The sequence below is a fragment of the Sphaerodactylus townsendi genome, linkage group LG04 (genome assembly GCF_021028975.2).
Source record: "Sphaerodactylus townsendi isolate TG3544 linkage group LG04, MPM_Stown_v2.3, whole genome shotgun sequence".
NCBI lineage: Eukaryota > Metazoa > Chordata > Lepidosauria > Squamata > Sphaerodactylidae > Sphaerodactylus > Sphaerodactylus townsendi.
In genome coordinates, this window is record NC_059428.1 from 71285593 (window position 1) to 71299784 (window position 14192).

The 14192-nt window shown below is 41.4% G+C and overlaps 1 protein-coding gene across 5 annotated transcripts in view; it reads right to left on the minus strand.

Moving 5' to 3' along the window:
• LOC125432139 (heat shock transcription factor 2 binding protein) overlaps window positions 1-14192 on the minus strand; it is a 41149-nt gene that overhangs the window by 19320 nt on the left and 7637 nt on the right. For all 5 annotated transcript variants that reach the window (XM_048495523.1, XM_048495521.1, XM_048495520.1 and 2 more), the window contains exons 5-6: window positions 11165-11303; window positions 9807-9924 (exon numbers count right to left, since the gene is read on the minus strand). In XM_048495523.1, coding sequence (XP_048351480.1) covers window positions 9807-9924; window positions 11165-11303 — 257 coding nt within the window. The remainder of the gene's footprint in view (window positions 1-9806; window positions 9925-11164; window positions 11304-14192) is intronic.

A 14192-nucleotide genomic window follows, 5' to 3' on the forward strand; every position in this document is an offset into this window, starting at 1 on the left:
CCCCATCATTCTCCTCAGTCCCCCTTTTATCCATTCCCACCTACCAGTCCTGCCCTCCAAAGACCCTCTTCCCCCTTGCAATTGGGTCATGAGTCATCTGTCTGGCCTGTCCCAGACCTCCAGTGACTGCCTAGGGTCCCACCTCCCCTTTTAAACCTGAGAAGTGTGGGATGGGTCCCCTCCTTCCATGGCTGCACTAGAGTGGCTTTCTCACCAATAGGCTGGTTCAGGACCTTGGCACAAAGGTCCAGGGCCTGCAGGGCTGCATCGCTCGCTCCCACTGGCTGTAGACCACTTCACTGCGCATCCCCTGAGGGCTGTGCTGGTGGAGATGAAACTCCCTGGTCCATTGTCCTCCTGCAGGCTGGCCCCTACACCTGCAGTGAGTCTGGGGGGTTGGGGGTGGGGGACAGGGGTGTTGTGCAGCAGAGCCAAGCAATGGGGGTGGGCTGCCAGGCAGCCACTGTGGCGGCTCCTGGGAAGGCAGAGGAGTCTGGGCAGGTGGCACCAGATACTGTATAATTTTAAGTATTAAGATCTGACGATCACAACCTGGATCCTGTGATATCTCTATTGATTCTGGGAAACTATGAGCCCAGCTAATACCCCCCCCCCTCATTGATGTTCTCTAGTCTGAAACTGCCCTGTTTTCTGTAAGGAAGCCTAACACTAGTTTTGGAGACAGACTTGGGATTGTCTCCCAAAATGTTTAACATACTTGGATCTTTTGTAAGCAGACTATATCTTAACACAACTAATAATCTTTAGGTTATACTCCTCCTCCTTGGCAGAACAAGAACTTTCTTTATATATTTACAGTCTGCCAGGACTGGGCCCTGCTTTTCTTCAAAATCCTTGCCTCTGTGGATAGTCTCTGCTAGGCTGGCTTTGGATTGAAGGTCAATTTCTCAATGAAGAAGCTAAGGTATGTTGACACTGGAATACCTGGGGACCTGGACTTCATAGGCAAGTCCCTGAGGGTAGAACTGGCTGGACAGATGCTAAAATATACAGCCCCTTAATCTTTTGTTGAAACCTTTAACATTCTTTATGCTAAGGGGCAGCTGCCAACTTTTGACAAATGTGATGAAAAACACTCTGAGAAAAGAAGCTGTAGGAGGATTTCAAAGATGACTTGAAGGCCATCTCACTACAATTAATCATTCTGACCACAACCACCTCCTAGTCTATTGAAATGATCACAAATGATATCAGGGTTACCAAAGAGGCATCTGTCTTGGGTACTGAAGACTGACCATTTTATCCTCAGGCAAGAAGTAAAATCACATATTGAAAATGAGACGGCAAAAAACAGGAATGACAATTTGAAGAAAGATTGCACAGCTGCCTACCACTATTTCTTAGAGGAAAGGGTCTGCCCTGGGGAGGAGGTGAAGAACTTTATCTGCTGGGAATGTTTTGTTTTTGCCAGTAGTATCACCTTCATCTGACCACTCCTACTCCTCGCTGGCCTCTGCATCTTTTCAGCATCTGCCCATGAGCCTTTGGGCAGTTCTTGTGCTATGAAGAGTTCAAGGCTGGGAGGAAAGAGCTAGCGTACCACCCATTTTTTCCTTCCTTTTGACAGTCTCTCTGCCTGGCACTGGACATGGTGGGGGCAGGCTGAATTCCCATTTGACTCATCTCTGATTATTGGTATGGCACGGACTCTGGTTTTGGACCATGCTTTACTGAAATGCTCAAATGCCATACAGTTGTACTCCTGTCCTAGCAGAGAAAGACAAGCAGCAGGAGGAATTTATGGTAGAGGTAGACTGACTCACAGCTTTCAGATTGGTATTGTATTTTATCCACAACAGGAAGAAGCCATTTTGGCTCCTCCCCTTCCGTAGGAAGTTGATGTTCTTGTGGGGTTAAAGCCAGGTTTCCAAATGTAGGGGTGAGCCCGCGAACCCAGCAGAACCGTAGAAGGAGCGCCAGGCATGCCGGTGCCGGCTACGGCCTTCCGGGCGCACACGCTCCCCCAACCCCCGCTCCCCCATGAGTCACGGGTCATGAACTGCCTGACTCGCGGTCACCAGGTGTCCCATACAAAGGGACAAAGGGGCTCCTGCCCTCAGGTGAAGATTAGGCCCAGACACGGATGCTTCCTCCCGCACGTAGCAGCCCGATGAGATCATGCATCACATGATGATCTCCCGCTCTCCCGCTCTCCCGCTCTCCCGACCTCCCGTTCTCCCGCCTGCCCGACCCCTTTACACGCCCCCGTTGAAACCCTAATAAAAGGTGTGAGGGGCGAGCGCACGGCAGAGTTGCCAGGATCACGGGATCCCGCGCTTCCTGCCACTGGCTCTCTCCACCAGATGAAATCTCCGCGTCTCGTCTCTTCATTGGGGCCTCGTGGGCAAGACTACACCAAAGAGCAAACAAACAAATCCTCCAGGACAACTCCCCTGCCGCGCCTTCTCCATCATTCTGTGGTAGATTTTTCTTCTTTATACCATGAGAAATTGTCCAGCAGACCCTCAGGGGTATGGGGTTGGTTCAGGCTCTTTTAGAAGGTTACTTTTACAGTTGCATCTGGTCCCAACTTCTATTTGCCCTCCTTCAGACGATACATCGCTGGTGAGGCTTAGAGAGCTCTGCATGTTCCTGGGCTTTGCTTCTTCCATCATTTTTTTTCTTTTTGTGAAAAAAAATCTGTCCACCTCAACAGTGGGAGGGTGTGGAGGGAATGAAAGGTATACTGGCTGTCAGAGACAGCCATACAAAATGGCCTTTTTGGAGACAGGAGAGCAAAAAGCTTCCCCACTACTGTCCACACTTTCCAATTAGTTCATGCCTATCCAATTTCTAGAAAAGGTTTTAATAATTACAGTACTATCCTTCCATGTGAAATTCAGGGTGACATCTATCACTCTCTTCCATTTTATTCCAATACATAATGTTCTCCTGCCTTCAGAAGAACAACCTAAATGCCTAGCATTCATTGCTATCTACCAAAGCAAAATTATACAACATTTCTTACAATAAAAAAAAATCCTACCACTGGACATGGTTTCACAGTCTGTTTACCAACAGAACTGTCAAAACAGATACAAAACGATGCAGAAAGACATGGCTGTATCTGCACTTATTATTATTATTTTTTAGCTGTTCTGCAAAAACTGAGGAGCAGATTGTGGTGAGTTCAGAAAAGCAATGTAGAAAAGGAATGTTGAAAAAGAGTTTAAACATTCTGTTAAGCTGTCCAAAGAGCAAAGCTCAAATCTGAACACACTGTACGTAACCACCCAGGCAAACAGCCTAGGACTGGCCCTCCATGTTCCTCCTCCAGTCATCAACTGCTTACTCATTCTCTGTGCTACAAAATGGTATTCCTATTTTAAGATGTCTAAACATTTCCATTAGGTATCCCATTTTACTTATATCTTTAAACAAAATGTTCTGTTAGGCAAGAAAATACAGATTCATGGCAGGTGTTTTTTTATGCCAACCAACGCTAGTTCAGTATTCTACCAAGCCTCTGGCACCCTCTGCTGACCTTTCTTTATAACAAACTATACAGATGAACAAAACATGTTATTTTCAACAGCAAGCAAAAGAAAGCATGATTTTTAATAAGGAATGACTTGGATCCTAACCTTCCACAATCAGAGAAGAAATCATGAAAGGGATATTTGCCACTTTCTGGTTACCCAGTTATGCCCCATCTGAAGATCAGAGCACCCCCAGAACACTGTAGAATACAGTGTGGAAGTTACAAGAAGAGGGAATTGGTTGATTTTTTCATCCCCTTTACAGGTTTTTGCCCCATTCATAGCACATGGGGAAGAGAGCAATTTCTTACAGTTCCCCCTTCTTGGTGCATTAATGACATAAACACCAGTGCTGTATCAATGACCACTGCGGAAGATTTTTTCGATCCTCAGGATAACTTTTGTGGGCAGCTTAGGGCGGGGGCACTACACAGAGAATACTGCAGGAACCCCTTCCATGAAGGACCTCCGTCTGCTGAAGGGGGAGATTCAACACAATGTTTATAGTTATAACCCAAACGACCAAATTCTCAGCCATCCAGAAAATAACATCACAACAGTGGATTAACAACCGTGATCCAGAGAGCCTCTATACACATGTTAAAAGACTTGCAGACATGCACAGGAATTTGTCACACCATCCAGGAGTCACTCCTTTTTTAAGGAGGCAGGTTTGAAGATGACCTGACAGGAAGTTGCCTGTATCATCAGTCTATCAATGCCAGCATTATTTAGGACTAGCAGCATCTCTCTGGAGTCCTCTCCTGAGTTTTGGGGGTGGCTTCTTGCATTGCATAAGGGACTATTTTCAGAAAGCAGCAGCTCAGAAGCTCAGGAGAGTTTTGCCATTTGTCCCTCTGTTTGAATCTCTCAACAACAGTTTTTTTTAAAGGTGTTGGTCAAGTTATCTCAGTCACCAGTCCCTAAATATGGAATAACTGTGATGCATCAATATTTTGGTGTTGGGCCAACCTGGAAAAGATTATTAAATGCTTTGTACATTAAGTACTTTACCAAAAGTTTCTTATGAAAATACCAATATAGATTTTAAGGGTGTTTCTGATTGGATGAAAAGATTTTAAGCTCAGCAATTCAGCTTTACCCAAGAAATATTTCTGAGTTGCAGCCTAATTTTATGAACGCTTTTTGAGGAGTGCCAATGATTTAATGGGCTTCTGCTCAGATAAATGTGAAACTTTGCTTAATACATTTTTCTACCTCCTCTTTCCCGAAGCATTTTCTATTTTCACAATTTGATTCTTCAGGATGGAAGAGAACAACTGCTAGGAGATGATCACACTGTCACCTAAAGAACACGTCCTAACTGGCTGCAGTTGTTTCTTCCTGGTTTGTGCAAATGATGCAAAACTGTCTGTATGAGGAAAAGTGCAGAACATTCCACTTGGTGTTACTGTACCTGCTGCTCAGAGATAGGGAGGCTATCCTTAACCTGTGGGTGAGTTCCTCACACCATCAGGGACAAAGTTTTTATGACCACCAGTGGAAGGTAACCTCCTTTTTCTCTGGCAATTTGAAAAAACAGGATCATTCATATGGAGGCATTCCCACAGTTTGGGAGCCAAACTACAGCAGTTTTTCTCTGAGCTTCCTGACAACATTGTTGACCATCGGTTGCCTTTCTGTGGTTTTCTTGTTGTTTGTCTGGGATTTTTCAAGCCATCTTTAATTGGATTTTGAGAAAGCACAGAGGAGCAATTAGAAAACCACAAAAAGGCAATGAATGGACAACAGCGTTGTCAGGAAGCTCAGAAAAAAAATGCTGGGAAAACTTTCATGTGAAAGACCCCTTACAGAGGAAGAACTGCTAACCAGACCAAAACCAAAAGAATTTGTAGAAAAATCTAGAGAAAAAAGGAACAGTTTCCATCCTGGGAATATCAATAGCTGAAGGACAAACAAGGCTTAATTTCACACAGAAGATAATTTGCAGAAAGTAGACTACAGGCACCATGGCAACAAACAAAATGGTTGACAACACTATAGTGTTCCTTAGTTGGCACTCCTGACAAATATACCCTGCATACCTCCAAGTAGAAAGATTAATCACAGTAAGCCTCATGTTTGTTTGTTTGTTTGTTTATTATATTTATATACCGCCCTCCCCGGAGGGCTCATGTTCTGTTCTCACTCAGAGCAGAAGGAAATCCTTCATGGATGGGTGACCAAAAGTGGTATGCCCATCCAGGGTAGGCTGACTACCAATCAAAAACAGAAACAACACCTTCTACAACACCCTATTTTTGAATGGTGTGCGAGGGAAGGTAATCATATAATGTCGGACACATGTTGAGAATGTTGCAGCTGTACATATGACTTCAGCCAATGAACTGGTATCAAATGTCACCAATGTAGATATTATTCTGATAGAATGGGTCCTAAAAACCTGAATTCTTTTCTTTATGTGCTTCTTTTGCAACCCAGATGCATTTCCAGAGTCACCTGCTGACAGAAGCCATGGGCATTTCGCTATTTTTTGTACAGGAGAGAAATGCTATACAAAAATACATTTTCTGAAATTGGTAGTTCTATGTATGTAGATTCCTACACAATTCTAGATCCGTCTTTAAAACCGAGTTGGATCCAGACTGCAGACCCCTTCAAGATGCTCCTCAGGAATAGCATTTTCATGGTTCAGGGGTCTGTAACCTGCAGCTCTCCAGATGTTCATGGACTACAATTCACATCAGCCCCTGCCAGCATGGCCAATTGGCCATGCTGGCAGGGGCTGATGAGATTTGTAGTCCATGAACATCTGGAGAGCCACAGGTTGCAGACTGATTTGGTGATCATCAGGCTACAGTGGGTGGGAAAAGGGTGGCATGAAATGTTTGTCCCAATGATGGAAAAATTAGTCTGGATCCAACCCATTATTTTTCTTGACAGAAGGCCTGAAACAACTGATGGAGCATCTTATTCAGAGACACCCCTGGCAAAAATAACTAGAATACATTCTTCATGGTCAACATCTTAACAGGAACTTTATGCAGAGGCTCATATGGGTGTTGAATTAGAACTTAAAGAAAAACACACAACCCTCAAGAGGGAAAGCAGATCACTACTGTGGGCAAGTGATACTACCCAACAGCATTAGAACCATAATCAAGGCCTGTCTATACATGTCAGGGTATAGTCCAAGTCCAATGCCATCCTGGAAATTTTTCTTTAATAGCCACATTGAAGAAATTATGTGACATTGCATTGCCACAGTGTCACTCTGGATGCAGACTGAGATTTTGAGGACAGCATCTTTTGGAGGTTTTTTTGGACAGCATCTTTTGGAGGCTGGATGGCCATCTGTCAGGAGTGCTTTGATTGTGTGTTCCTGCATTGCAGGGGGTTGACTTGATGGCCCTTGGGGTCTCTTCCAGCTCTATGATTCTATGATCATTTGAGTGAGCCAAAAGAATCTCCTTCAACAAGAGCTGCTGCTCAAAATCCATGCAGCCAGATGGAGCCAGTCAAGATTCAGATGTAAAATCCTGACTGAACATCTTTGGGTATGGACCACAGATCCTGCACAGAAAGCTTATTTAGGCCCAAAGACCACAGCCTCCTTGGCCAGTGAGAAGCAGATTAGACTTTTCTCTTGCTTCCTCTCTTATCATTTCACAACAATAGTGGAGACAAGAGACAAACAAAAACTTGGGATGCTGAACTACTGTCAAAGCTCTGCTTCTAAGTGCTTGAGCCAAGGAACAAACCTTTTTATCTATTGGTACTGAAGAGAGGCACATAGGGACCTTAAAGCAACATACTGTCTCCTAAAATACTGAGTGAACACTCCCACAGACACTGATGGTTCAGCCAATTCGCTTGGAAAATTGCTGAAGTTGGGGAAAACAATGCAAAACTCCTTGGAGGAAACGTTTTATTTCCTGCCCCAAAACATTTGGCGGAAAGGGCCATTGTGACCACGAACTTGGAGATTCTGTAACAAAAAACTAAATGGAGGTGTTAAACTAGTTGGCTGTGACTCTAACACATTGATACTGTATTTCACTATACTATAGTTCCAAAGTTCCTGGACATGACATGATTTTTCTCTGAGGCAGCTACACAATCTAAGTCACAGGAGAATCTGGGAATTGTAATGCTCACCTAACTATTGAATGCAATGATTGTTGGCTTGGGTAGTATGAACTTAGTTAGCATGACTATTTCTAATAACTATGTCCATTCAAGACTAGTCATGTTAAGAGAGGAGTGGTTCCAATTTTTTGCTACATATAATCATTGTAGCCAGTTTCATGTTCTGCCCTCCAGGAGTCTCAGCCAATCACTTTCAAGTAGTGGTTTGGAATGTTGAAAAGTGGGGGGAAAGGGGAGTTGGGACAGTTTAATTGCTGGCCAACTGACAGAACTGGGGATTACTGGATTTTGGTGGGAGAAGGTCTGTTGGTCAGTCAGGGAGTCCATTAAGGAATTTAGATATTTTGATGATAGGCAGGGGTTGGATGTTGTTACTGTCAAAAACAGTTTAAAATTTTCTGTTCCATGTTATAAGTCTGAATCAGTCAAACAGGATATCTGCTTTGTAACTGTTACTCCTTCTCAGGCCCCAGCTCTTTGTTACTACAATTGTTACTACAATACTGAGAGGGCTAGAGAAAAGGGGGGGGGGGAAACAAGCACACCACATATCTCACTGAGCTAAACCTGTTCCTTAGGTGTTTTCATCAAACTTTCAGCACAGTTCCTTCGAACCTATCATCCTCTCCTAATAGCCAAGTGAATGCTGTGATGGACGACTAGCTGCAAATGCCTTATACCAGTCTGAAAACCCTGATTGACAGCAGGTTAAAAAAAGAATTCTACTACTGGTAGTTAAGAGTGATAGTTAGAAGCTGTCAAGTAGAGTGGAAGAAGGAGAGATTGTAGGATTGAGGAGAATCCGGAGATCGCGAAGTGAAATTGGTAGTCCTTCCTTGAGGGAAATAGCTTCAAGGAAAACTGAATGATCCCTATTAAGTGTTAAAGAATGGAAATTAGAGCTTGTGTGTATATTCCTGCCTCCACAGACCTTAGACATTTTGTGCCAAATAAGTTTCAGCCTGTTTATATAAGGAATGACAACCAAATGATCTCTCTCACCAGTAACAAACATATCCGTAAAACAAAGCAGCTACATCCTTGTGACACACAATCTATTATATACAGTTAAACAAAGTCCCCCTAATTTCTGCTGCCTTTTTATCAGCCAAGTTTAAACCTGAAACTTCCTGACAGACTTGACCATTTCTCTATAAGAGAAAAATGAAATAATTTATGTGTTGAGAATTCATATCAGTTTCTTGTGTACTATATTCAGACTTACACTAATAAAGGGTTTTTCATTTCCTCAGCTTCCTAGGCTTTTTCAGAATACATGATATATATTTCATAGGTCAGGGGAGGGGGATTTGGGATACTTCATTGAAGACTACAAAACTAAGAGGTTCCACAAACTTCATTTACAAAAATAAATGTATAGAAGAAAAAAAATAAGTTAGTCAGTTGTGAAATTTAAATCCTTAGTTCCTAGGTCTGGGTGTTGTCACAACCATCAGGTGACAGCAGCAGCTAATAACACCCCTTCCAATGGCAAGTTAATTAAGCAATAAACGCTTTCTAATATTTCACTGTTAAAAGGCCATCACTGCAATCTGATGCAGTTACATTATACTAAGCCCAGTGACTTTAATGATCTTAGAAGGGTGTAACTGTTTAGAATTGCATTTTCATTATGAAGATAAACATTTTAACATCTGATATAATTATGGTAGTTTCTTATGTTTCCTTTTTCTTTTAATGTAATGATTCCCACACTCTCAATTGGCCATGTCTTGATATGACATATTTCTAGAACATTTTATATGCTTTATGAAAAAAATATTCCGGGAAACAGCGCAAAAAGAGTTAATACTCAACGATACCAATTGTAATCAAACATAGAGTCATAAGAAATATCAGTATAAATACCGGTTCAATATAAACCATTTTTCTCTAATAAAGTAATTAGAATAAAAGGTTAGTATGATAAAGGCTGAATGATAAAAAGTAGTATACTATTCATACAGCATTCTCCTAATTGCTTTAAATGCTACACACAAATCCTTGCAACAATCCAATTAAAAAAGGCCTGTATTATCCCTTGTAAGAGATTTGGGAGGGGGGGACTAGGGCAGGTAATTTGAATTTGAGAACCGGTAGCCTGTTGAAACTGTGGAAGTTATACCACCATATTACACTATATTAGCTCTATTACATTAGAATGTAAGATTCACTAAAAGTATGCACTTATCATACACTTTCAGCTTGGTGCAACATCCCGGCTTCAGGTCTCCGAGAAGGTGCATCATTGTGTCCAACAACACCTTATTTGAACTAACCAGAAATTCACGACCACATGCTAAAGCAGCAATATCTAAAAAAAGAACACAAAATAAAAGTATAAAAACTACAGAAATAGTCAGTGTGAAATAATTTTGTCCATAAATTAGATTTCTGAAAAAAGTTATGTTAATCTTTTGCACAGTAATATGATGAACCACCTTGGTGTAAAAAGATAAATAGCATTCTTTAATTTTCCCTAGTGGTTTTTTTTCTAAACAGCTTTACAAGATAGAACGGAAGAACTACCGATTTAGCTCTGGAGGTAGATAACACAAGGTCAAAGGATCTAGCTCATGCTGGATTCACAACACAGGTGGGCTAGAAGCAATACATCATATCCAGTGCTGGTCAGAAAGTACAATAAAAAAGTTATTCTGCTAATCAGAACAATTTATGCAATTTGTCTAATGCATCTTTGCCAGTACTCAAATGCCTTTCACACTGCCCTGGTTATCCTGATTAGCTAGACTAACACAACTACATGAAGTGAGCAAAGGATTCCCCTTTACTCGAGTCATCTGGTGGAAGTGAAAGTAGTTAATACTACATACTCAGACATTCTATTTTTCTTATATCTTCAGCTTCACAATTACATTTGTCCTTGTTCTTTTGAATGCTTTTCCAAACTTAGCACTGCTGTTACATCTGTTCTTTCTATGTCTTTAATTTTGCCATGTAACCAAATTCTTACTAAACAGTTTATTATTGCCCCTATCTGTTAAGGAAGAGAATTGCTAGAAGAGAAACACTAGAAGCGTTTGACAAGAATGAGACATAGCTGCTGGATGCCTAAGTTTTTTTGATTTTGTGATACAAGCTTTCAGGCACTATAGTGATAGACAACTGAAAAACCAACATCCCTTAATTGTACTGCTGCTCTTCTAATCAGCCAACACAGCTCTAGGGATTCATAGTCTTCATTAAGTGAGACTTTTTTCAATATATAGGTAATCAATATATGTGATATATTAAAATTTGCAAATTAAATACCATTCTGTCTGTTCTTTGGTCAAAATTGTTCAATACTTAACAAATAATCCTGATGGGATTATTTTGTTTTGTTTTCAGTAGCACACCACACTACTTCTACTCTGCAGCTAGTAACTACAAAAAGTCAGTCAAAATTAAATAATCTCACAATACATATGCTTGAAAGGTCGATCGATACCTGGTCAGTTTATACATGATGCATTTTATCTCTCCTATGATACAATTTTATCCCTCCTATTATACATGCAAAACATTGTCTCACTATTCCAGAAATGACTTACTTGTAACTATACCTGCCAAAGCTAACACAAACTGACTTTCATCTGAATCGACGTCTTGTTGTTTGGTATCTTCACCAAGTGATCTCACAAAACTCTCCATTGTTTGTCCAGCAATACTAAAAAACTTTTCAGCTTTACTCTGAATGAGGAACAGTTATTTTTACAGTTACAAACTGCATGTTTTTAGACAGTGAATATATTTTCTAAGAGATAACACTCAGGAGAACATGAGAATGCATTAATGTTCTTACTGATAAGTATAACATGCGGTTGAACACATTGTCAAGAATCGTTCATTAATACAAATGTTTTATGGCAAGTATAATTTTCCTAACAACTTTAGCAAGAATATTATCTATTCTGTTACAAAAACTGTACAAAGTTTTGTATTCACAGTCCAGTCCAATGATAGTTTAACAGTAGAACTTGAGGACACAGTGCAGCCAGAGTTGGCTGCTCCTGTGGAAGACCAGGCAGCAGAGCCAACACCCATTCCTTCCCTGCCTGATGACATACAGGTGGAGGAGCCTGCAGATCCTCCTAGGGAACCCAGTGACGAGCCAGCTGTGCATAGGAGGCAGAAGCAGAGGCTGCTACTGCAGAAGAACAGAAGGAGTGCTCGTTTGGCAGCAAAGTAAGGGAGATTAGAAGTCTCTGTATCTGATGAAGACTAACTCCTCACATAATCCCAGCCCCCTGAATAAGGCTCTCTATATAAGCCTTGCTGTGAGCTTGCTTCTGCCTGGAGCAACCAGTGTGTTACCTGTCGTCGCTGTGTGCCTAGTTCTTCATTAATTCCTAGCCTGCTCCTCAGTTCTCCCATGCCTTGACCTAAAGTTGACCTGACTATGCCTTGCCTGCCTTGACCTATTGGACTGTGACCTGACCACACTTGTGCTTGCCGCCTGCTTTGCCCTGTGGGGTCAGATCCGACCACGTCCCTGCCTGCTGGTAGAACAGGGACAATGCCAAAATATAGGGGAGAACACGAATTTCCTGCCTTGCTAGTTAGGTACTGATATTCTTGATCAAGTAGGTCATTCTTCATTGCACAAAACAATTCATTAAGTGCTAGCATATGGAGAAAATCCCAGGAAAGCCTCAGAGAAGCCAGCTTTTCATCAATGAGCACCCACCAATCAGAGGCGTGAAGTTCTGATAAAGAAAGGTAGGTAAAACTATTCAAATTAACAAAAAAAACCAGCGTCAGAATTTTAGAGTAAGTAGCTAGGTTATAGTACTCAAAAGATGCTGACCTGTTTCCAAACATAGGGCTGCATAGGTAACACAGTGAGGGAATCTAAATAGTCTGTACATAAAACTAGACTGAATTTGTTCTAAGGATGGGTTCCATGCACATATCCATAGGGGAACCCCATATAAAAGCTGTTGCGATTACCTTTGTGTTAAATATCTTTAGGGCCTCAGGTATGTACTGGCCTTATTTTTGGAGTAAAAAAAATTTACTACAGCAGCCGAGGTGGACTTGCAGGCCTATGTCTTGCCCAAGAGGTCTTATAGGAGAAATTTATTCCTAAGTATTTTTTAAAAATTAACTTGTTCAATGGTGTCCCCCACAAAAATAGCCACCTGAGATTTTTTTTAAGAATTAAGGCCTCTGATCTGTGCAGATTAGAGCAAACAAAGGATATTGCAGCATTTGCCCCCATTATGTAATGAAGGCCAATGTATTGAAGTTGGCACAATTTGCTGAGGTCATCAATTTTCCCAGTCAAATCAGAAAAGTTCACTGGTTGCAGTTCAAAGGTCTTTGAAATCAGTATAGACTGTTTTGATAAAAGATCAAGTAGTTCTGAGGAATTACAGATGTTCCTGTTTGAGTAGTAGCATTACAAAGTTGATAGTTCAGTGAGTCTGAATTCCAGATCTTGTCAGGGCAAGAAACAAAGTCAGCATTACAAGCAGGTAAGCTGAAAGAGACTAGGAGGGTTGAAGAAGTAGAAGGTAAAACTTCAGGTGGATCTATATCAGGATCTAGAATGGCAAGCTTGTTTGGATGTTTAAAGTTGTTCCAGCATCTTTTGCTGCAACAGAGTCAGAAGCCCTGTTTAGAATAGTTTTATCTGATTGATATAGCCAGTATGTCCTATGTTTTCTTAGGTTTCTTTTCTGTGGAACATAATGTTTGATGTCCAGCTCCATAGAACATTTGTGCCATATGTTGATTCATGCGCACCCTCTGTGCAAAAATAGAAAACTCTGAGCACACTGCTCTCTTGAGGGGCCCACAAAAATGTGCTGATTCCTAGCATTCATATAAGACAAACTTGAATGTTCATGTTGCTTGTACAAGTGACTCACTCATAGCTGTCAAATATTCCCGGGGGGGGGGGGGGGGTTTCATGCTCTAAAGCACCTCAGTGGGATGATGGCGCATGGCCCGTTCTTCTTGCAAGGTGTTCATGATACCAGTATGTGAACCTATTTCCTTCCAATACTTTCTGTGATCTTTGCTAGTTTTCACACTGTTTTGTATAATTGCTTTCCACCACATAAATAGAAACTATCAGGCTTCTTTTTTTTTCTTTTTAAAATTCACAGTCCAGTCCAATGATGGTTCAACAGCAATAAAGTCCTTCTGCATAAAAATTGGCACTTGCATTCCTACCCGCCCCCACCCCCTCCACCAAAGAGAATGTAATTTACAAGTTTAAAATCTTGGTGACTGCACACTGATATCACTCAGGTATCATGGGAGCTAGAAAAAGACACCACTTCAATTATCTTTGCTTGACAGCACACTAAAACACATGTTTTGTTTAGCTCCAGAAAGAAGCAAGGTTAGGCAATTAACAGCACCACCACTTTCACTTTGCCTTGAACATTAACCAGGCAGCACAAGAAAAGTCTTAATCTGAATTCTCAGTTTCTTCCAGGATAATGAAGCTCATGAAGGATTCCTTGCCTGAGGCCCCAAAATTTTGAGGAATGTTCTTGAATGTTTTTGATTTGTATATGCCTATTTAAATTCTAGATCAGCATGTAGCCAGAAATTATGTACATGTAT